The 21,605-nt window shown below is 46.6% G+C and overlaps 3 protein-coding genes across 10 annotated transcripts in view; 2 read left to right on the top strand and 1 right to left on the bottom strand.

Annotated features, from left to right (window-relative positions):
- Positions 1-1,859: 1,859 nt before the first annotated feature.
- On the top strand, positions 1,860-5,155 carry Anapc15 (anaphase promoting complex subunit 15). Of its 8 annotated transcripts, none has more exons than XM_051192403.1 (6): positions 1,860-1,976; positions 3,284-3,368; positions 3,492-3,621; positions 4,178-4,237; positions 4,514-4,651; positions 4,807-5,155. In XM_051192403.1, the coding sequence occupies exons 2-6, from the start codon at positions 3,346-3,348 to the stop codon at positions 4,852-4,854; spliced, it is 399 nt and encodes a 132-aa protein (XP_051048360.1). In that variant the 5' UTR covers positions 1,860-1,976; positions 3,284-3,345; the 3' UTR covers positions 4,855-5,155. The 8 variants fall into 8 exon arrangements, with proteins under 8 accessions (XP_051048360.1, XP_051048366.1, XP_051048364.1 ...); XM_051192409.1 differs by having other exon boundaries at positions 3,497-3,621; XM_051192407.1 differs by having other exon boundaries at positions 3,284-3,338.
- Positions 5,156-5,743: 588 nt separating this feature from the next.
- LOC127228000 (catechol O-methyltransferase A-like) overlaps positions 5,744-21,605 on the bottom strand; it is a 30,556-nt gene continuing 14,694 nt past the window's right edge. Inside the window, 5 exon segments of the mRNA XM_051192413.1 lie at positions 5,744-6,277; positions 6,737-6,881; positions 6,883-6,933; positions 19,125-19,273; positions 20,899-21,104. Of these exon segments, the coding sequence (XP_051048370.1) occupies positions 5,957-6,277; positions 6,737-6,881; positions 6,883-6,933; positions 19,125-19,273; positions 20,899-21,104 (872 nt within the window). The 3' untranslated portion in view covers positions 5,744-5,956.
- Positions 11,538-17,740, top strand: Lamtor1 (late endosomal/lysosomal adaptor, MAPK and MTOR activator 1). Its single transcript, XM_051192412.1, has 5 exons — positions 11,538-11,706; positions 15,744-15,889; positions 16,118-16,195; positions 16,515-16,641; positions 17,124-17,740. Exons 1-5 carry the CDS (start codon positions 11,665-11,667, stop codon positions 17,214-17,216), a joined length of 486 nt encoding a protein of 161 aa, XP_051048369.1. The 5' UTR covers positions 11,538-11,664; the 3' UTR covers positions 17,217-17,740.

Here is a 21,605-nt window from a genome sequence, read left to right on the forward strand (position 1 = left end):
AGAGACAAAGTAATGTTAAAATATAAAGATTGTGTTGATACACTGTTCATAACCCCTCATTTTCTCCCCACATAATATGAAAGCCAGACCTCCCTGCAAGTTGGTATTACTTAGGGCTTGTACTGCCTCTGTCCTCAGCTATGTATTTATCACACAGGACACTGAACGGAAGCTCTTCTAGGGCTTCTGCTTTGGATGCTTCCACATTATCTGTTGTCCATATGTCTCCCTACTCAACTACACAAAAGTTGTCATCCCAGTGATCTTCTTGTGCCCCATCCCCTACTCTAAAATACCTTCCCTACCGACCCCCCCACCCCCAGTCTGGAGCTGAGGACCAAACCAGGCAAACACTCTACCACTGAACTGAACTAAACCCCCCCATTTTATATTTTATTCTCAGTTTTTACTGCAATCTTACTTATATTTATGTGCCATCTTTGTTGTTTATCTTTTACTAGAATGGAAGTTACAAATGAAGGGAAGGATGTTCTATTTTGTTTGCTGTTATATATTCATTACTCAAAATAGTGATATAGATATATTTGGTTTTGTGGGTTCAATTGTCTTTTTGGAGTCAGAGTCACTCTGTGTAGCCTTATCTGGCCTCTAACTCAATAGAGATACTCCTACCTTTCTCTCCCAAATGTTGGGTTAAAGGCATGAACAAAAAGGATGGACATTTCCAAATGTGGTCTCCAAGAAGAATGACATTCCCAAAAGGTATGTTTTACCTTTTAATGAAAATCTGTTTTTCTGTTTGTTGGTTTGGTTTGGTTTTTCCAGACAAGGTTTCTCTGTGTACCCGGTGCTGTCCTAGAACACTTTGTAGACCAGGCTGGTCTTGAACTCACTACTTCTGCTTCCTGGGTGCTGGGATTAAAGGCATGTACTATCAAATTGGGCTAACTTTTTTTTCCTGATTCACATTTAATTATTGTAGAAGGCAGCACACAACTACCACAATGTGCATGTGATGAAGGTCAGAAGAATCCTTGGAAGAGTCAGCTCTCTCCTTCTACCATGGATGTCCCAGGGTTTGATGAACTCAGGTCGCTCATTAGGCTTAGATGCAAATGTCTCTATTCCCTGAATCAGTCCACTGACCCTTAGTTTTAGTTTTAAAATCTATACTTGGTTTTCTGAGAGGCAGGGTCTAATTATACAGTTCAGGATGGCCTTGAACTTGCTCTACAGCCCAATCCAACCTTGAACTTTACATCCTCTTGCCTCGGGTTTCTGAGTGCTAGGATTATGAATCTGTGCTACAAAATTTTAATAAGCAGAGCTTATTAAAGTTTAAAAACTTTATGGGCCATATGAATACCCTTGATAGGTACCGAGTACTTAACTACCTCTTGAACAGCTCTATCTCATCCATTCTTCATATTAACCTAGGACAGGATGAAAGCTAGGTAGATTGTCAGTGAAACAAACAGTGTAGACAAAAGGATTTTCAGGCTTGGGGTTAAAGTACTTGCTTTGAGTGGAGTCTGAAAAATAAAAACAAAATAAATCAAAAACAAGGAAAAGAATGAATGTGTTCAAACAGGAAACAGTCTGACATATCAGAACGGTGGAAACATGATCCCGAAACGCAGCGCCACACACTACACACAACATTCAAACCAAGGAGAATCTCCGGAAGCCATTATTCCCAAGCGATAAGCAGCAAACGCCACCTGATGACGACAGGGCGGGACTAAAAGGACGCTAGGGCTGGGCCAGTCTGAAAAAAAATCTCCGAAGGCCTGAGATGCAAGGCGGGGCTAATAGGTAGGGCCCCAAAAGAGTACCCTCCCCCAACTAGTACGTGACTGAGGCACGTCAGCATCCCTTCCGGTTTGGTAGTTTAGAGCGGGAAACAAAAGGAGACCGAGAACGCATGCGTTGAGTGGGTCCCGGATTGTGGTGGGTTCTTCCGCTCAGGCCTGGAAGCGCTTCCGGGTCGCTGCCGGCTGCCGGCTCTTGGCGCGGTAAGTACGGAAACGTGGCTGTGGCCGTCTCCTTGCTCGTTCTTTCTTCCAGCTTCCAGAGAAACCCAGTTCCTTTGACTCGCCTCCCTAGCAACTCATATTCCGCTCTTTTATGCTTAACGACATCTTACTCATTGGCCGCTTCCTTGAGTCTAAGCCCCACCCATTACACAAGTTCCGTCATTCATTGGTTTCACTTCCTGTCACCCAGCATTTCTTTCAGTTAATTGGCTTCAGGCAGGCCGCGCGCATTTTTGCGAGTAGCATCCCTATAAGGTCAAAATCCTGTCAGAGACCCGCCCCTGCCTCCTTCCTGTTGGTCAGGCTCACAGTCATTATCATAATGAGCAAAGATGGGCGGTGGTGGGCAGGGTTTTAGTGTACAGATTCTGTCAGTACTTCTGGGATGAGGGTGGGCGCTGTTTGTCTGTCACACGAACTTGGGGAGATTTGGTCTAGGGAATGGCTGCGGCTAGTTCTGCGTGGATAAAATTAGAACAAAAGCTAAAGTAGAACCGAGTGCGGTGACTGGCATACGCCTTAAATCCCAGCATTCGGGGGCTGAGGCATGCGGATCTCTGTGAGTTTGGGACTAGCCTGATCTACATATAGTGAGTTCCACGCCAGCCAGGACTACGTAGTGAGACCCTATCTCATTAAAAAAAAAAAAAAGAAAGAAAGAAAGAAAAGAAAAAAAGAAAAAAGGGCGGGGAGGGACACCAATTCTGTTTTTCCGGCGCTCTTGCTACATTGCTGGGCCGAGATCCCTTCCTTGTGTGTATTCTAAGTAAGCCTCACCCAGTGTGCGACCCAAAGTCAAGCTTGCCTATCACTGGGTCTTATGAGCTGATGGATTTTAATTCAGTTTCTTGATGACCTTTCTGGTCATCAGCTTTAATCCACAAAGTTGATTTTATTTGTTCTCACATATTAGTTCATCATTCATTCTATTTATTTGTCTATTTATCCATGCTTCCTAGTATATTTTATCCTTGGTTGTGTGTAGTGTACTTTGACTGTGGTCGGTAAACGAGGTGGTTCATATCCAAAACATTGTTTTGTGTTGATTGGATATGATAAGAATCAAAAGAGCAAAAAATGAGTTTTACCATGTATGTGTGTATATTTAAAGACAATTTTTCTAGATCCCTGTATTGCTAATTCTGTACATAATCACAATGCTACATTCCATCTCTGGCTCCCAGTGTCTTCTCTCCTTGAGCAGCATACAACTTTATCCATTATTTTATTTTGTTGTCATAATACCTTTGAGGATGATATAATTGTTATTATCCCCATTTTTACAGATGAGGAAACTGAGGCCCAGAGAGGTTAAGTGTATTGGCCAAAGTCAAACAGCTAGTAAGTGATGGAGCCAGGACTCAAACTCAGGTCTGTCGGATTCCAAGAGGGAAGGGAAGCTTCTCTGATACCTCCCACTCCACCCTACCCCTGAATCAAATTACTGCTGATTCAAAGCAAAACAAAACATATTCACTTGACCCTTTTCCTCAGCTTAGGAGCCATGTCCACCTTGTTCCCTTCACTGTTCCCTCGTGTGACTGAGACACTGTGGTTTAATCTGGATCGACCCTGTGTGGAGGAGACAGAGCTGCAGCAGCAGGAGCAGCAGCATCAGGCCTGGGTGAGTGAGGACCCAGCTCAGCATGGAGATGACCTTTGGGTCCTGACCTTGCCTTATACTGGAGACCTGCTTAGGAGAAGTATTTTTCTCTGTGTTGTGAATAGTCAGGCTGGGTAATTGGAAGCTAAAGTTCTCACTTTGTGGTGTCCTAACTGTCTAAGGGACCACAGGACTTCAGGGAAGATTAGATGTCAAGCTCCTGATAGCCTAAGTTCTTTTCTATAAGTCACAGGACTTAATCATTTTAACTTAACTTCTTAACGAGGACCTACAAGATGCCATATTCTTGGCTGAGTGTTTCATTTCACCCTCATCACCATATGAAAAACCTGAGACCAAAAGTTTTTACATAAGTCCATCAGTTTAATAAGGAGCAGATGACAGGAGAAAGGGGGATGAAATCTTCCTGATAACTGGGGATGGCAGGGGAGGTGGAGAGAAGCATTGTTTCAACATTTGGGGATCTTTTAAGGGGTAGAGTAAGCCTGTCCCATGCCCTTGACCTGCTCTGCTTTGGGCCTTGGCCCTGCTTTTCCCCATACTCCTTTGCCCACAGCTCCAAAGCATCGCAGAGAAAGACAACAACCTGGTACCTATTGGCAAGCCAGCCTCAGAGGTGAGTGGCTCCAGAGGATGGGGCCTGTGTGAAGCCCAATCGACCAGGGTGTCATTGCTTCAGACCCAGAACAATTGTGGTTCTTAGTCTGGGTAGACTGCAAAAGTGGGAACTCAAGGGGCAGGCACTGGGCCTAGAACTGAGGTCCTTCAGGTCATGCAGCAGCCTGCCAGACTCAAGGTGGGTAGAGTTGGGAAGGAGGAGGTTCCAAGTAGACCAGCTCTTGACCTTGTCCAGGTAGCCCCAAGACCTATAGATTTTCTCTTGCCTCACCAGCACTACGATGATGAGGAAGAAGAAGATGATGAAGATGATGAGGACAGTGAAGAGGATTCAGAAGATGATGAGGACATGCAGGACATGGATGAGATGAATGACTATAATGAGTCACCTGATGATGGAGAGGTCAATGAGGTAGGCGGGGTGTAGGGGAGTGCCTTTGTTCCTAGGCTCCTGCCCCTGATCTAACAGATGGCCAAGGGATGCAGAACCTTGGCTGTACCCAGGGGCAGGATCTGGGCTGAGGCTGGCTGAGGCCCCTCCCCACCCACACCCAGCCTCCTCTTCAGGTGGACATGGAAGGCAACGAACAGGATCAGGACCAGTGGATGATCTAGGTAGACAAGCCAAGGTGGCCTCAGGGTGATTCCAGGCCACCCCAACTTATCTTGCATCCACAGCCTCAGCCCCTCAGCCTGCAGAACCAGCTTGTGGCTGTAGTGTCTAAAGCTTTCCCTCAGGCACTTTCTCAGCTGCTGCCAGGATAAGGACTTCTTGGGCCCTCCCAGGCCATCAGTCTTCCCTTGAATCCCTAGAGCCTGAGCCCATCCCACCTTCCTGGCTGGTACCTCATTCCTTGGTTGCCAGGTGTGGTCCCTTTCTTATCCTCTTTAATAAAGACACAGGACTGATTCTTTCCCCCAATGTCTATTCCCTGTTTGTTGGTGGGACCCAGAGGAGTCCAACATCTTTCCTTGGACACTGGGAAGGGGTCATTTAAGGGATCTCAAGCAAACCTAACAGACCATGTGGGCCAGGATTGGAGCCCAGGCTTCTGTAATTGATAATTCCTGTGGCCTAGCTTGCACCAAATGCACTATAGGCCTCATTGTGTGCAGCTGCCTCTATCCCATCCAGAATCTGAGTCTCACAGCTTCACAGCTGGGAGCCTCTGGGGCTCTGCCAGTCAGTTGTCTTTTTTTGTTGTTGTTATTCTATTTATTTTATGGTTAGAGGTTGTTGTCTGTCTGTATGTATGTATATCACATGTGTGCCTGTGCCATGTGAGTGCTGGGAATTGAACCCAAGTCCTGTAGATAGGGAGTAGCAGCCAGTCAGTGCTCTGAACTGCTGAGCCATCTTTCCAGCCCCTTAGTGTTAAGAGGGTAGAATGAATCTCAGAGGAGGGAAGGAAAAACAAAAAAGAGGGAAGGACTCACCTGGAGGGAGCAATCAATAAAAGGACTAAGCTGATGGCTCAGGCCTCTTGCTTCCAGTCCCTGGCTTTCTAGGAGGGGATTTTGTGGGACTAAGAAGGCTGATAGAATTTGACACTTTGAATTTGTATGGAGGTTGGGGGCAGGCAAAGTTGAGAAGAAAGCCTTCCCAGGCTGAACCTAGCTTTTGTTGGACACTAAATAGAAAGGGGAAGAGGATATTCTGAGGTCCTTGCTTGAGTGGCATTGGGATTGTATCAGTAAATATCCCAGGTCCTGGATCTCAGCCAGGTCCAGCATAGGTGAGTTGGGCTATGCCATCCTTGATGGCAGGGAATTCTGGGAGGCTGGTGTGGTGGAGGCGGCATCGATAGCGACCACAGCTCTTGGTGTATTGTAGGAAGCGGGGTGCACCAGGAAAAAGCACATGGTCAGCCAATACAGTGGCACCTTTTGGGAGCAGAGCATGGGCCTCCAGTAGCTGCAGATCCCTTAAGTAATATCGAGGTCGCTGTGCCAGGAGCACCAGATCTGCCCGATTCAGCTGGTGCTGAGCTCTTAGACGAGGGATCACTTCCTCTGAGCTGCCCACAATGAGCTCCACCTGTGGGGAAAGCCATAGCTGAAGGTGAGGATAAGAAGGACTATTTTCCCATCCAGACCCCACCAGGATCTGGCACTGGTCTAGGCCCTCACAAGTGTCTCACAGTTCCTCTAGCCTCTGAATCCAGTAGTTAGGATTGTAATTTCCATTATGTGTGTGCTTGAAGAAGCTGAGAATCAAAGGACATGTGCTTTACCTGAGCTCACACAACTGAGCAGTAAGATTTGGACTCAGATTTGCTGGGCTATGGAGAGCTTCCTCTTAGCTGCTGCTTTTGTAGTCCAGTAGGAAATACGAGTAAATGACTCAGGATTGAGGAGGTAGAAGCTACATGTCCTCCAGGATGCTAGCTGCCTGAATGGAGCTGCTTCATTGAATGGGAGTCCTTCACAAAAGAGACCTGGCCAGAGCAATAGGGTAATTGAGGAGAGATCAGCTTTGGGCAGATGGGAAGCTGACCATTTGCTCATCGAAGCCAGCCAACCGGATGAGTTTTTCAGCCACTGCTGCAGTACGAGGGTCTCGCTCCACAGTGAGAAGGCGACTCCCAGGGGGCAAAGCTTGTGCAATAAGCAGTGTAGAGTATCCACAGTAGGTGCCCAGCTCCAGCACACAAGCAGGACCCTTCTCTTCCACCAGCCGCATCAGAATCTGACCTATGGGGCAAGATAGCTGTTGTAGAAGACATCCAAAACATGTGTGCCCAGAATCAAGCATGCTGCTGTGATTTCTTCATGTTGTATTTTTATATGAGACTCACAGGCTGACTGTCCTTACCCACACCTGTCTCCATCCACCTGGGCTACTTGAATCCAAGCATTCTAGACTCAGTTTAAATGTTCCTTCCTCCAGGCGAGCCCAGGCAAAAACAACTACCCTATCTCTAGGTTCCTGAGACATTTTCAGTTTCATACTCAAACCCCTACACTCCCTCATTGCTCATTGTCTTTTTGATTTTGAAATTGGATAAATCTCTTAATACTTAGAAGCACTGTGCTATCTAGGCAGACAGCTATCCTGAATTGGATGTGGAAGTTTCTTTGATAAGGAAGAAAATCTAGAACAGATAATTACAAAGCTCTGAGTTATGACTATTCCCATGTTATGCTCTTTGAAGCCAGCATTTGTGGCTGGTTCACCCTCTGTGACCTCTACCTCCTCCCTCAGCACCTGGTACGAAAGAGTGGCAATAAATGTCTACTGGATAATTGAATAACTTGGTCTAGGCTCCTCATTTCCAAATGAAAAGATAAAGTCTTAAACACAGTCATTAAACTTCCTATTTACTCAGTAAAGCAGTGGGTAATGCCAGACTTTCTTTACCATCTTGGGATTATTTTTCAAACAGGCTAGTGAAGGGGACACTGACCTTTAACAGGGCCCATGTGGTTCAAGTACTCGCAGCAGCTGCTCCAGTGATCTAAAGTTGTGAGGATGTGACCAGGATCTCCAGGCAGGGCATGGGTGAGCACATAGCTGAAGGCTCGCTCCTCAATTCGAAGTCCGGACAGGCAGTCCCTGAAGCTTCTCAGCAGGACCGTACGCACCAGCAATCGGAAATGGTGCCGGTATCTCACCAGCAGGGTCACCACGAGTGGCAGGAATGCCAGTGCAATGGCAGGGGACATTGTCCCTACCTGGGTCCTAGGATAGAGGGAAGCTGGGAGGAAAACCTACATGTACCACTTGCCTGTAATTGTGCAGCCTTTAGCAGTTGCAATTACCACTCTTATCCAACCATGGCTGAGGGGCTGACTTGCTAGACACAGCAGAATTGGGTTATGAACCCTGAATGTGCACTTTCCAACTCCATGCTGCCCATGTTTAGCACCAGACCACAACCATATCTCTTTCTAGTCCTGACTGTGGGTCCATTTCTATATTGTTCCCTTAACCCACCTACTTTTTCACTTCCTTAATATCTCTCTTCAGGGCCTTTTTCATCAGTTTCTTGTGATATCTTCCTCCCACCAGACTCTGATCCATTACAGAGTAGCCAAAGAGAAAAGCTTTCCAGGTATTGGTGGTTTACACCTTTAATCCCAGTATAGGAGGCAGAGGCAGGTGGATCTCTGTGAGTTAGAGACCAGTCTGGTCTACAGAGCTAGTTCTAGGACAGTCAAGGCTACACAGAAACCCTGTCTCAAAAAACAAAATGAAAAACCAAAAAACAGAAAAGAGAGAAGCTTTGTCATTAAACCCCTTCAGACTCCCACTATGTTCTTCAGTAAAAGGTATCAAAACACTATGCCTGGACCTGGAGAGATGGCTCAGCAGTTAAAAGTTGCTCTTGAAGAGGACCTTGGTTCAGTCCCAGTACTCACACAGTGGTTCACAAACATCTATAACCCGAGTTACAGGATATCCAACCTCCTCTTCTGACCTCCAAGGGCTCATACAGTGGTGAACATGAATATGAGCAAAACATAAAATCTTAAGAGCAAATACCAAAAACAAACAAACAAATACATTGGAGAGGTGGCTCTGTGATTAAGAGTACTGACTGTTCTTCAAAAGCCCTGAGTTTGATTCTCAGCACCCACATATGGTGGCTCACGACCAAGTCCCAAGGGCTCTGATGCCTCTTCTGGTCTCCACAGGCACTGCATGCACATGGTTTTCAGGCAAAGCACACAAACATATAAAATAGAAATAAAATCTTTAAAAAATAAAAAATACAATCCATGGTATCTTGGTGAACACTTGTAATCCCATCATGAAGAACACCAAGTATGAAACCAACCTAGGCTACAGTTGAGAACGTGTCTCAAAAATTCACCCTCTATACCATGTTAGGCTGGAGTGTCTCTGTTCTATCCAAGGGCTCGTGTCTGCTCTCTAGGTGTTTGTCCTCCTTGGGTCTATGTATTTTCCCCACTCCTGTCTCTTCTTTTGTATTCTCCTCCACTAAGAATTCAATTTATAAGTGAAACATAGATACACACACACATTCTCCCTCTTTCTCTTTTTCTCTCTCTCCACTTTCATACCAGTTTTCTTCTCCAGGAACACCTATAGAGGATAGCTGTCCTTTGTTCTCCCACTGTCCCCCTACCCAGATCTGACCTTGGCAGACCTTTCACAAGATCCTTGGTTGGAAAGGGAATGTATACTAAAATTTAGAGTATATGGATGAATGAATATGAAGAGGTTTGTGATGTGGGCATGAATTTGTGTGCTTGGGAACCCACAAGGCCCTGCTTACCTGAGCTGAAGGCTCCTAGGAAAGACCAGAGTACTGGAATGGGAAGTCCTTGAGAGGAATAACCCTGAAGAAGGAGGCGGACCTGATTTTAATTATTGATGCTGAGGCTGTTGTTACCTGAGACCTGAAGTTCATGTTACTAGACCCAGGGACAAACTTCAGCTGTCTGTTTTTCAGGAACCCTAGAGAAACTTAGCAGAACTCTAGGGTCTTGATTTGAAGAATTAATAAATGTTGTAGATCTGGTGACTTCTCCAACCCCTTGAGATCAGAACATGGGGCATGATATAATTCAAAATAAGTGAGATTTATTTATTCAGTTCAAAATCCAAATTTTCTGTAAGTAAATGTTAGGGCATAGGTCACAGAGGAGTTATACTTTGTCTGTTTTCCAGTGGGTCACATTTGGTAGAAGAGATGAAGTCAGAAACACAATAGAATACACTGTGATCTCCAGACAAGGGAGTCCATTGCTATGAGGCTGTTTTCTGATCAGCTACCTATCCAAATTGAACACTGGAGTGGCATACTGTAGATATTCGTGTGTGTGTGTGTGTGTGTGTGTGTGTGTGTGTGTGTGTGTGTGTGTGTGTTTTGTTTGTATATATTTGTATAGTGTTCTGCACGTCAGAAGAGGGCACCAGATCTCATTATAGGTGGTTGTGAGCCACTATATAGTTGCTGGGAATTGAACTCAGTACCTCTGGAAGAGCAGTCAGTTCTCTTAACCTAGGCGCCATCTCTCCAGCACTTGGGGTTTATTTTTAATTTATGTGTATGCATGTTTTGTTTGCATGTGTGTCTACATCATTTATCCTGGAACTGGAGTTATAGATAATTTAAGCCACCATGTGGGTGTTGGGAATTGAACTGGGGTCCTCTGAAGGAGCAGCAGCTAATGCTTCAAGTAACTGAGTCATCTCTAGACTCAACACTAGCTAATTTAATACGTGAATGCCACTGGATTTAGTAAAGAGGTGGTGGGGCTCAGAATAGGGCCAGGAAAGACAAACAGGAAGATGAAGTTTGTATTTGGGCTTTGAAGACTGTAATCCCTGATTTGGAAGGACGATTGTGTGCCATCTACCTCTGAAGGTAGAATTCACCTTAATCAAGAAACTGACAAATAGGCAGTCGTTGGTGGCCCACGCCTTTAATCCCAGCATTCTGGAGGCAGAGGCAGGCGGATCTCGGGGAGTTCGAGGCCAGCCTGGTCTGGTGTACAGAGTGCCAGGATAGGCTCCAAAGCTACACAGAGAAACCCTATCTCAAAAAACCGAAAAAACAAAACAAAAAACAAATACAACTGACAAATAAGGAACTTAGGGAAATGGCTCAGTGGCTACAAGCCACCTGACAATTTGACTTCTATCCCTAGGAACCACATAGTGGAAGGAGACAACCAATTTCCACAACTTGTGACCTCCACATGTGCACCAAGACACGTGTTCATATTCATACTCAAAATAAGTAAAAATACAGTTTTGCCAGGCATAGTAAAATACGCCTTTAATCCTAGCATTTGGAAGGCAGAGGCAAGTGGCTCTCTAAATTCGAGGCCACACTACACGAAGTTCAGGCCAGCCGGGGTAACATAGTGAGACACACACACACACACACACACACACACACACACACACACACACACGACAGACAGCCGGGGTAACATAGTGAGACACACACACACACACACACACACACACACACACACACACGCACACACACACACACACACACACGGAGGCAAAGAAACTGGCAACTAGCTCCCGAGTGAAGCATATCCCACTCAACTCCATGATGCTACTCGCCCCTCGCGTGTCACTTAAGAATTTATCTTGATGAATTGAGCTCACAAAGGTGGCCTTGACACCATGTGATCACAGCCTGGCTAGAGGATCAAAGGATTCAGATCTACAGACTGGGACAACAAAATCATGTGACTGGCCTCCCGGATCACGTGCCACGCGTCCTGTCACGTAGGTTGCGCTTTTCCATTGGTTGGCGATGGTCACGCGGAGGGGCGGGACCGGAAGCCGAGATTTGGCTGTGGTGCCGGAGAGGCTTTGGGACAGCCTAGGCGGGGGAAGGGAGCGGGAGGCAGCCGCGGGTCATGTGACCGGAAAGACTCCTGACGGACGCCGTCCCTCCTCGGCGCCGCCTGAGCGCCCGGCCCGACCCCGCCATGGGGTGCTGCTATAGCAGCGAAAACGAAGACTCGGACCAGGTGCGGCCGCGACAGGCGGGGTTTGGGACTGTGGGCTACGACCGCGGGACTTGGGGCCCAGAAAAAGCCCGCAGCGGCCGGGAGCCAGACTGCAGGCTCACCGAGTACGGAGGCCTGGAGGGGACAGATTACGGAGAGGACGCCAAGCCGGGCTCCTACCCTCTTAAGGATCCTAGTCTCACTCCAGCCTAGGGTTACGCTGGCCGCCGCCTGTCTCGGCCCCTCCCCTTCCATTTTTCCAATACCCTCGTACTTTTACAGCTTGAATCCTCAGACTGGGTTGGGTGCCTGGGAAGCATTTGCTTTCCTTGATTTCTGTGCCTTCACTGCTGATTGTATAAGAGGACTTTACGAACCCATTCTAGAGATAGGTAATATGAGGCTCTTAGTTTCCCAAGGTAAATCAGAAATTTATGTATGTTCTGTTACTGATGTTAGAGTTGTAATGTCACTGCTGGCCTGGTGTCAGAGGTCTCTGGAAGTTGGTGGCATTGGCATTTGAGTTGGGTAGTGAAGAACTTTAAATAGAGTGAGGACATCGGGACTTTAGGGAAGCAATAGAGTTTAGCTTTGACCTATATGGAAGGAAGAGGGGATAGGGAGCTCATTTTGAGTTTGGTTTGCTGTTCCCTGCCTGTGCCCGAAGTTTCCCTCTAGATAGAGTGCCTCTTTGAAAAATGTGACTCGAGTTATTCCTTTCAAGAAAACATTAGCTTGGACTACAGTGTTTTGTATTTAAAAATTTCCAACTTCTCCTTGGTGCATTCTTATTGCTCTCCACATGCCCTGCCCTCTCTGACCACTTTTGAGGAGGGAAGACTTGCAAGGCCGGGTCTCAGGCGACTGGCCATACCTTTATAGTTGCCTCAAAGCCTGAGTTCTGCTTTCTACACTCAGTAGGCACCGAGCCACAAACAACAGTTTCACTCAGTCTAGTGGAGAATACAGTCAGAGAAATAAGCAGTATCACTGTACTTAGGAAGTTTTTTTTTTTTTCTGAAGGTGCTTTCCTGAACTGCAGGAAAATGTGATTTGTATGGCAGGTTTAGTGGTTCCTGATCCTCAAACACATTATTTGACCTGAGTCTGACATGCCTTGTGGCCAGAATCTTTCCCTTCATCCTGGCCTGCTAAAGGAGAAAACAGCAAAAAACAGGAACTCACCACAAAACATCAAAATAGGAGAGGGCAGTATTCCTGTCTAATGACAGAGCTGTGGCTGAATGGGACAAATGTCTCTTAAAGCATGTGGTCTAGTATGGGAAAAGGATATCAACTTCTAGGAGGGAGAGCTTGACTTGCTTCTCTCCTCAGATTCCACCTTCCCCTTGATTCTCATTTCTGGCCGAAACAGGGTCTCATGTCACCCAGATTGGGAAACCTGTTATGTAGTTGATGACCTTGAACTTCTGATTCTCGTACTTCTGCCTAAGTATCGGGATATGCCCAGTTTATGCAGTAGTGGAGATCAAAGCCAGGGGATTATGCTTGCTAGGCATGTACTGTACTAATAGGGTCATATCCCCAGCCCCCCTTTTTAAGTAAGCCCTCCTATCTTCACTACTGTCTGTGCTACCTTTACTGCAAGAAACCAGCCATCCCTGTTGGCTTAACACTTATAATCCCAACACTTTGGAATCTGAAATGGAGAACTGCTTCAAGGTTGTGGCCAGTCTGGCTACATAGTGAGTTTGGGGCCACTTCTGAGGTGTACAATGAGCCTGTGTCTCAACGCAAAAGAGAAATGTACAAACGTGGTTTTGAGAAGGCTTTTACATTTCCCTGTCATGAGTTAATATCTGTTTAAAGCTGAGGAAAAAGTTCAGAGGATCTAAGATTTAGCTCACATTAGAAGTACTGTAGCCAAGGTGTTTCCAAGCACAACACATGTGTTTTATGTAGAGAGAGGCTCTGAGGTAGTCAGTTGTGTGGGTCTGTGCTAAAGTAGATAAATCTTGAGTCAGGTTGTATTGGCTTGGGAGGCAAACTTTTTTTTTTAACTGTATTTTTGTTTTATGTGCATTGGTATTTTGCCTACATGTCTGTGTGGGGGTGTCAGATTCCCTGATACTGGAGTTATAGATAGTTGTGACCTGTCTGTCATGTGGGTACTGGGAATTGAACCCAGACCCTCTGGAAGAGCAGCTGGTGGTGTTCTTAACTACTGAGCCATCCCTCTAGTTCCAGAGGCAAACTTTAATGTGATGGACTTACTCCATGTCCCACTCATTTTTTTTGGATGACAGGTGATGTCATTAACCTTTTTTTTTGCTGGGTGTGTGTGTGTGTGTGTCTGTAGCCTTGACTGACCTGGAACTTGCTATGTAGACTAGGCTGGTTTTAATTCAGAGATCTTTTGCCTTCCCTGAGTCCTGGTATTAAAGATGTGCACCACTACTCTTGCTTCAGTTTGTCTGCTCTTGGGGGTTGCCTGGCCTTTCAGGAAATTAGAAAGACAACCTTGTTTTTGAACCCTTGATCAGGGGAGATGGGGGCGATGGTGACCCTGTGGTCCTGCAGGAAGATTTGTCAGGAATGGGGCTGGGAAGAGCAGACATAGGAAGCAGTGTGGGTCTCATTGTGAGCCAGCTTTCCTTAGAGATCCTTTCATCTTTGGCAAACATTTTATCTTCCTAGCCTGGTAATACTGAGAAAGGAGAAAGATAGTCTGGGAACCTAGGTAATGGGGCAGAAGGCCCTAGATGCTTCCTTTTGCCAGGGTGAACTGGGTCAAATGGCCTGAGGAGGAAGAACAAAGTTTTGGAAAGGCTGAGCCTGTCTGGGGCGGGGCAGGCAAGACAGGAGGAAGTAGCTCTCTGTAGGGAGAGTTGTGGGTGAGGGAGTTGGCTCCTGCAGCAGGGAACCTGGTAGGAACCAAGACAGACGCTGAGAAGAGCACTGAGATTGGCAGTTGGCCACTGAAAGTTGATGGGTCAGCACTGGCCAGCATTCCCCTCCTTCTTCACACTATATTCCTTCAGAAGTGGCCTTGTCCTAGCTCTCTGTGGCCCAAATAGACATTCAGCTGATCTGCTTATCCAGAGTGCACCTGACACAAAACTAGGAGGGATCTTCAGCTGGTGGACTCAAGGCAGTGTTGAGCTAGAAAGCAAGAGAACAAAGTCTGAACCAGGACAAGGAAAATAGTTACAAAAGATGAAGACTTGGTTTAATTCTAGATTGGTCCTGGTGGTTGTGGTTGTCTATCTAGGCTAATATCAGGGCTGCTAAAGACCGTGGAAGCTGTGTTGAGGAAAGAGTCTAGTTTGGTAAGGAGGAACAGCTCCATTTTTCCTCTGAGGTCAGTGTATACCAGGTGCCAGGCCACAGGAGGGTGAATACCTGAGAGCAGAAAAGAACACCCAAAACATACTTGTAATTTCAGCACTGGGGGAGGTAGAGGCTGGGCACTGGCAAGTTTCAGGCCAGCTTGGTTATATAGTACCAGGGTAGCCTAGGGAAATGGAAAGATGTGTGTTGTGTGCATATGTATACTGTGTTTCTTGTGGCTTTATATAGAAAAGAGAGGGTATTGGTGGTTGTGTCCCTGTGGGCTTGGAGATTCTGCACTATGGTAATATGAGGAATGGCAAGATCAGTGGACCTGCTTTCTCCTGTCTGTCCTCACCAGGGACTCACAAGGGCCAACATCCTTGCTGGGAAGTACTTTGTTCAGGGGACCAGGAAGGCACTTCTCGGGTTCTGACTTGCATTCATTTCTCCTCTATTTTTGGTACTTTCCCACTTTCTCTGATTTTGTTTCCAATAGTCTTTGTCCAGTAGGTGTTTGACTAGTTCACTGAGGTTCCAGGACTGTTGGAGAATGCCTACTTTGTTCTTCTCTGCATTTTTCAGGTTCTCTAGGTTCATCCTAGATCACCAGCTTTGGGCCAGTCAGAGACTGAATCTGAACTCTTTGGATTATCTTTATAAAAATAGTTGTAGATTTAAAGGTCAGCGCTGGTCTGAGGAGAGGGCCTGTGGAAAGGAAGGAGGTTAGACCTAAGGTCTTGGTCCTGACTTTTCTCTATGCCTAGGATCGGGAGGAGCGGAAGCTGTTGCTGGACCCCAGTAGCACCCCAACCAAAGCCCTCAATGGAGCCGAGCCCAACTACCACAGCCTACCTTCAGCTCGCACAGATGAGCAGGCTCTGCTTTCTTCCATCCTTGCCAAGACAGCTAGGTGAGTGTCACAGGACCAGCCTGGGGCAGAGGCAGCCAAGCTTAGAGCATAGGGGATAGGACAAGGTCATTAGGGAGAGATGCCTCAGATACTTCTGAGTTCTGCCCTGTTACAGTGGCAGGTGGGAGTACTAGTGTCAGATAGCCTTGCACTTGGCACCTAGCACTGATTCTTGTCTGTGCCTCTCTGAAGCACCTGTCACATCATCTCTGCCTCTTCTCTTCAAAGCAACATCATTGATGTGTCTGCTGCAGACTCCCAGGGCATGGAGCAGCATGAGTACATGGACCGGGCAAGGCAGTACAGGTGAGCATAGGGCCAGCCTCCTAGTCATTCCTTTCTAGCTGGTTCTCTATCCAGGCTCTTCATTTGGGTGCAGCCCAGAAGACTGACTGCAGATCACTTAGGTGCTTCATGCATTCAAGTCAGCCCTGTTTGCCCAGTATATTTGATCAACGGTGATCAGACCAAAGGAGTACCGTCAAGTGAGATTGTGATGAGCTGTACACTGTCACCATGTTCCCCTGGCCTGAGGGAGTGAGGCTTACCTGGGCAGGGCAGGGCAGGGCAGGGCAGGACAAGCTTTGGCCTAATTGTCCTTCCATGACCCCTCCCTCTTGGCTAGTACCCGCTTGGCTGTGCTTAGCAGCAGTCTGACCCATTGGAAGAAACTGCCACCGCTGCCGTCTCTGACCAGCCAGCCCCACCAAGTGCTGGCCAGCGAGCCCATCCCCTTCTCCGACTTGCAGCAGGTGAGCACTTCTGGCCTGCCCCTTGCCCCCTTCTGTACTGCTTCACAGATGGGAGGGAGCCTGGCGTTTGGTGAGCCCAGCTTATTCTCTTAGTTTTCATAGGCTTCTTAGTTCTTCCTCATGCCCTTTACTCTCCCAGCATCTTCCCTTGTTTTTGTCTGCTCCCCACCTCCCTCCCTCTTTCCTTCTCTCTCTCTCACTTCCTCCCAAAGATAAAACCCAGGACTTTGTGCATGCTAGGCAAGTGTTAACCCTGGTGTTTTGAGAGAACGACTCACTGCTTTAGGCCAGGCTGGCATTGAACTTGTAACCTTCCTGATTTAACCTCCTGAATGGTGGGATTACAGGCAAGCACCACTACACCCAGCTCTTTTTGGCTCTCCATCCTTCATCAGACATTTTCTTTGTTGCTATCCCATCTCTCACTTTCCCAGCTCTCCCTCTCATGTCTGTTCTTTTCCTCCCTGGCTCCTCTGTCTCAGGTCTCCAGGATAGCTGCTTATGCCTACAGTGCACTTTCTCAGATCCGTGTGGACGCGAAAGAAGAGCTGGTTGTACAGTTTGGGATCCCATGAAGAGAGGGGTCCTGGGACAGCTCTTCCCTCCTCTTCATCCCGTCTCCACCCCACCTCTTCTGGCCCCAGCCTCACTGTGGCTTTCTACAGTACTTAACCTGCTACTAATCACGGAGAAGAATGTGGAGGAAAACAATAAGGCTAGAAGCCTGAGCAAGTGAGGACTAAGCAAAGGAGGGAAGAACTGATTGCCACTGGCCTTCAAGTCCTGGCTGGGGTGAGGTTGGGGCCAAGAGGCCTGGGCCTGGCAGATCTTCACAGTCATTGGGAAAATGGAGATACCACTGTAGGGGTGAACACCGGGAGACCTAGGGGATCCCTCTTCCCACCCTTTCTCTTGGCCTCCAATTCACTCTTGTCCCATTCATTCCCTGACACGGTGCTCAGAGGCACCTCACTAGGGATTATGACCAGGGTCTAGATGAGCTTGAATCTGAATTGAGTTTCTAGTGCCCTGGGTTTTTACATGTTTGGTCTTTTTGTTTTTGTTTGTCACCCCTCCATAAAGGAAGTATATTCAGTTGTGTTGCTGGTTCAGCCTGTTCTGTCGTGCCCAACACTCCACTACTTATTTTTGACTATTCAAGTTTGTGAGCAGTGAGATGCAGAGGAATGTCTTCAGCAGCATTAAAGAGAAATCCAGGAGATAAAAGTTCAGGGTGCCAGGTCTTAGCTGTTGCAGTGTGGGTACCCTCAGGTAGGATGAGGCTTCACTTTCCCTTACCTATTGATTAGGACACTGTCAGAGCACTGTTGGAGACCTTGCCTTAGGCTCAATAACCTTACACATAGCCCTAGGGGTAGGAGGAGATTATATTCTGCTGGTCATTCTTTTCAGGAAATTAAATTTTTGTTTTTGTTGTTGTTGTAGAACTCACTATGTAGACCAGGCTGGTCTTGAATTCACAGAGATCCAGTTGTCTGCCTCCAGTGCTGGGATTAAAGATGTGTGTAATCACCACCAGGCTAGGAAATAAAATCTTAGCCAGAATCACAACCTAAGATTAAATTACTCTACACTAATAAAAATAGATCAAAGCTATTTTCTGGCCCTAGTCTGGAGGCTGAAGGCAGCTCCTCACACCTTAGTGCTTGATGAAGATTTTCAGTGAGACATGGTGGCTTATTCCTCATGTCTGAGGCTGAGGCAAGAAGATGCTACAGGGTCAAAGCAGCCTGGGCTAGAGTTAGAATCTCTTTAAAAAAAAAAAAAAGTTTTTGGAAATCTACTCCATTCCCATGATATCTGGAGACATAAAGAGTACAAAGAGGGTCCAGTGAGGACAGAAGAGTTTCCTCCATGGTAGCACCAGGCTCCTGGGTCCTAGGCCAGTAGGCAGGCCTTTGCCTCCACTGTGAAGTTTTACTGGTAGTTGCTGGGTGTGGAGACACCTTTACAAGGTACAGGGGACTTTAATCTGCTGAACAGCTCAAATCATTTATTGTCAAACCAAGCTGATCATCCTCAGGGCATTGGGTGTGCTGGGGTCCTGCCAATCTCAGAGTACATCCTGCTTGACCCGGCCCTTCTTGGGCTTGATGTTCATGCGTTTCCAGACTTCGGCTGTGGTACGGTCTGCCTTGGTGACTCCACTGAAGTCGAACGTGGTGATACGGGGCAGGTTGCACAGCACATACTGCCTGTGAGGAAGACTTGGGCTGGGGCGAGCCCCCATATAGAACTCCCTCCCCCTCTACCAGTTGCTGCTATCTCTTCTGACAGCAAGGAATGGAGCTTGGCTGTGATTTGGGAAGACTAGGTTCATCCTGAGATCAAGGGGAGTGCTTAGAGGTCAGCCACTTCCATCTGGAGTCCACATGGGGCAGAAGAATGTTCTTGATTTTTGTCTCCCCACCCCTTGTTGTTCCTTAGGGAGGCTCATCTGGACCCCAGCTACAGGTACTTACCTGTACCCCTTTTCTTCCTCTATGGGGTTCCCATGGAGGGTTAGGCTCCGGAGACGAGGAAGGACAGATAGCTTATTTATCTCCCCTAGGCGGTGAATGCTGTTGCCATGAAGGTAGAGGACACTTAGATTGAAGAATGTTGTTAGGACCTGTTAGGGCAGAAATCAAAAGTCAAGCTGGACAAAGATGGATCTCTGCTCAGATAGGCTATCTGGCAGAGAAAGCGAAGTCTGGAGAACAACTTGGGCCCCCTCAGCATCCTTCACAGCCATTCTAGATGACTCTGCTTTGCTTTTATTACATTTAAAAAATTATTTGTATGGATATTTCGTGTATATGTATGTGTATACACCACAAGCATGCCTAGGGCTTGTGGAGACCATTAGATTCCCTGGAACTGGATTTATAGATAGTTGTAGGCTACCATGTGGGTGCCAGGAATTGAACCTAGGTCCTTGGAAGAGCAGCAAGGGCTCTTAACTGCTGAACCATCTTTTAGCCCTTATTTTATGTGTATGAGTATTTGTCTGCATGTATATCTGTGCCCCACATAAGAGCCTGATGAAAGGCAGAAGAGGGCATCAGGTAGGTCCCCAGAGTTATATGGGTGGTTGTGAACCATCATGTATGTGCTAGGAACTGAACCTGGGTTCTCTTGCAAGAACAATAAATGCTCTTAAAAGAGTTAGAAACAAAACCTAACATAGAGCTGGCATCCAGCTGGTTATCCATTTGACTGGTCAGCTGACAGCTCCACTCCTGAGATTTAACTTAATCCTGAAGGCCTTTCTAACTGAACTGTGATGACCCCATGATTCCTCCTGCTGAGGAATAAGCTTTGAAGATCCTAGCTGAGTTCATATCATTGTATATTTCAGGGGAACAGTCTCTAAGTCATGCTCCAAACCTTTCCCCTTCCAATAGGGATCTTGGACAAAAAGGGGCCCAAATGTTTCCTTTCCCAAATTTTTTTCTTCCTTGTTTGCTTGCTTTTCTATCTTCTTTCCTTCTCCTTTCTCATGTAGTCCAGGATGGTCTCAAGCTATGTAGCTGAGGATGACCTTGAACTCATCTTCCTACCTCCACCTTCCAAGTGCATGAATTATAAGCAAGTACCAACATACTTGGCCAAACTATGTTTTTATAGTTTGGCCGTGGGGGCACACGCCTTTAATTCCAGCACTTGGGAGGCAGAAGCTACAGGATCTCTGTGAGTTCGAGGCCAGCCTGGCCTAAAGAGTGAGTTCCAGGACAAGCTCTAAAGCTACACAGAGAAACCCTTTCACAGAAAGCAACTGATGTACTTTTCTACAACCTCTTCCTCAGTGGAACTCAGCACCAAACACAGTTAAGTTCCTAATGATGACTGCTATAGTTTTGCCCCAGTCACTGATAGGCAAATTGGTTCTCATACATTTTTTTCCTTTTTTTTTGAGACTGAAGTTTTAAGAAACTATAGCTAGTGAGATTCCAGGAGGTCAAAGCAGGTGGATCTCTGTAAGTAAAGGCCAGCCTGGTGTACACAGTGAGTTCCAGGCCAACTAGGGATACTAATATCTCAAAACAAAACAAAACAAAAACAAAGAAGATATATATAGTCACATAATAAGGGGGAAATGAAAGATTTGTGCCTACATCTATGTATCTCTGCAATTATGTCCTTTGACCTACACTGAACTGCCTCTGCTTCCTTGACAAGGGAGGAAAAAGGTTGTGGCTGGACACTGTGGCTTCAAGCTGCCCCTAGACTAGATGTCTAGGGATAGGAACTCACAGGGTCAATGGAAGTCAGGTCATTGAAGGAGAGGTCAATCCAGGCCAGGTTCTCTGGGTGCTGCAGAAGCTGTGAAACCACCTGGCTGAAGTCTTTCAGATCATTGAGGACATTGTTGTTGAGCCACAGGGACTGGGTCAGTGACTTTCCTGACTTTGAGTGCTTCACTGGTCGTAGACCTGTCCTTGGCTCCTCGCTTACCAGATCTATGATGACAAAATAAGACGAGTTCATTCATTCACTTATTTATTTTTTTTTAAGTTTTATTTGTGTGAGTGTTTTGCCTGTATATATGTACATGCCTGGTGTCTGCAGAAGTCCGAAGTGTGCAAAATCTCCTAGAACTGGAGTTATAGGTGGTTGAGAGCCACTATGTGGGTATTAGGAATCCCTATAGGAGCAACAAGTGCTCTTAACCTCTAAGCCATCATTCTAGCCCGAGGCTTGGGTTTATTATCCTTGCTTAGGGAGTGAGAAAGAAGAGCTGGAAAGATGAACATACAAGTGCTACTTTGGGACCTTGGCAGGGCACAGCACCAGAGTCTAGTTGACCCTCCCTGCCTCAAACTCCAAAGATCAGAGTAAGTTTAGAGTAAGAGCTGAAGAATTTTAGGTAGGATGGCCTTCTCATGTCTATTGTATTATTGGATTCTGTGTATACCACCCTTGTTAATGGAACAGACTTTTTCTCATTTTACAAATAAGGA

This window comes from Phodopus roborovskii, unplaced genomic scaffold, assembly GCF_943737965.1.
Source record: "Phodopus roborovskii unplaced genomic scaffold, PHOROB, whole genome shotgun sequence".
In the NCBI taxonomy this organism is placed as follows: domain Eukaryota; kingdom Metazoa; phylum Chordata; class Mammalia; order Rodentia; family Cricetidae; genus Phodopus; species Phodopus roborovskii.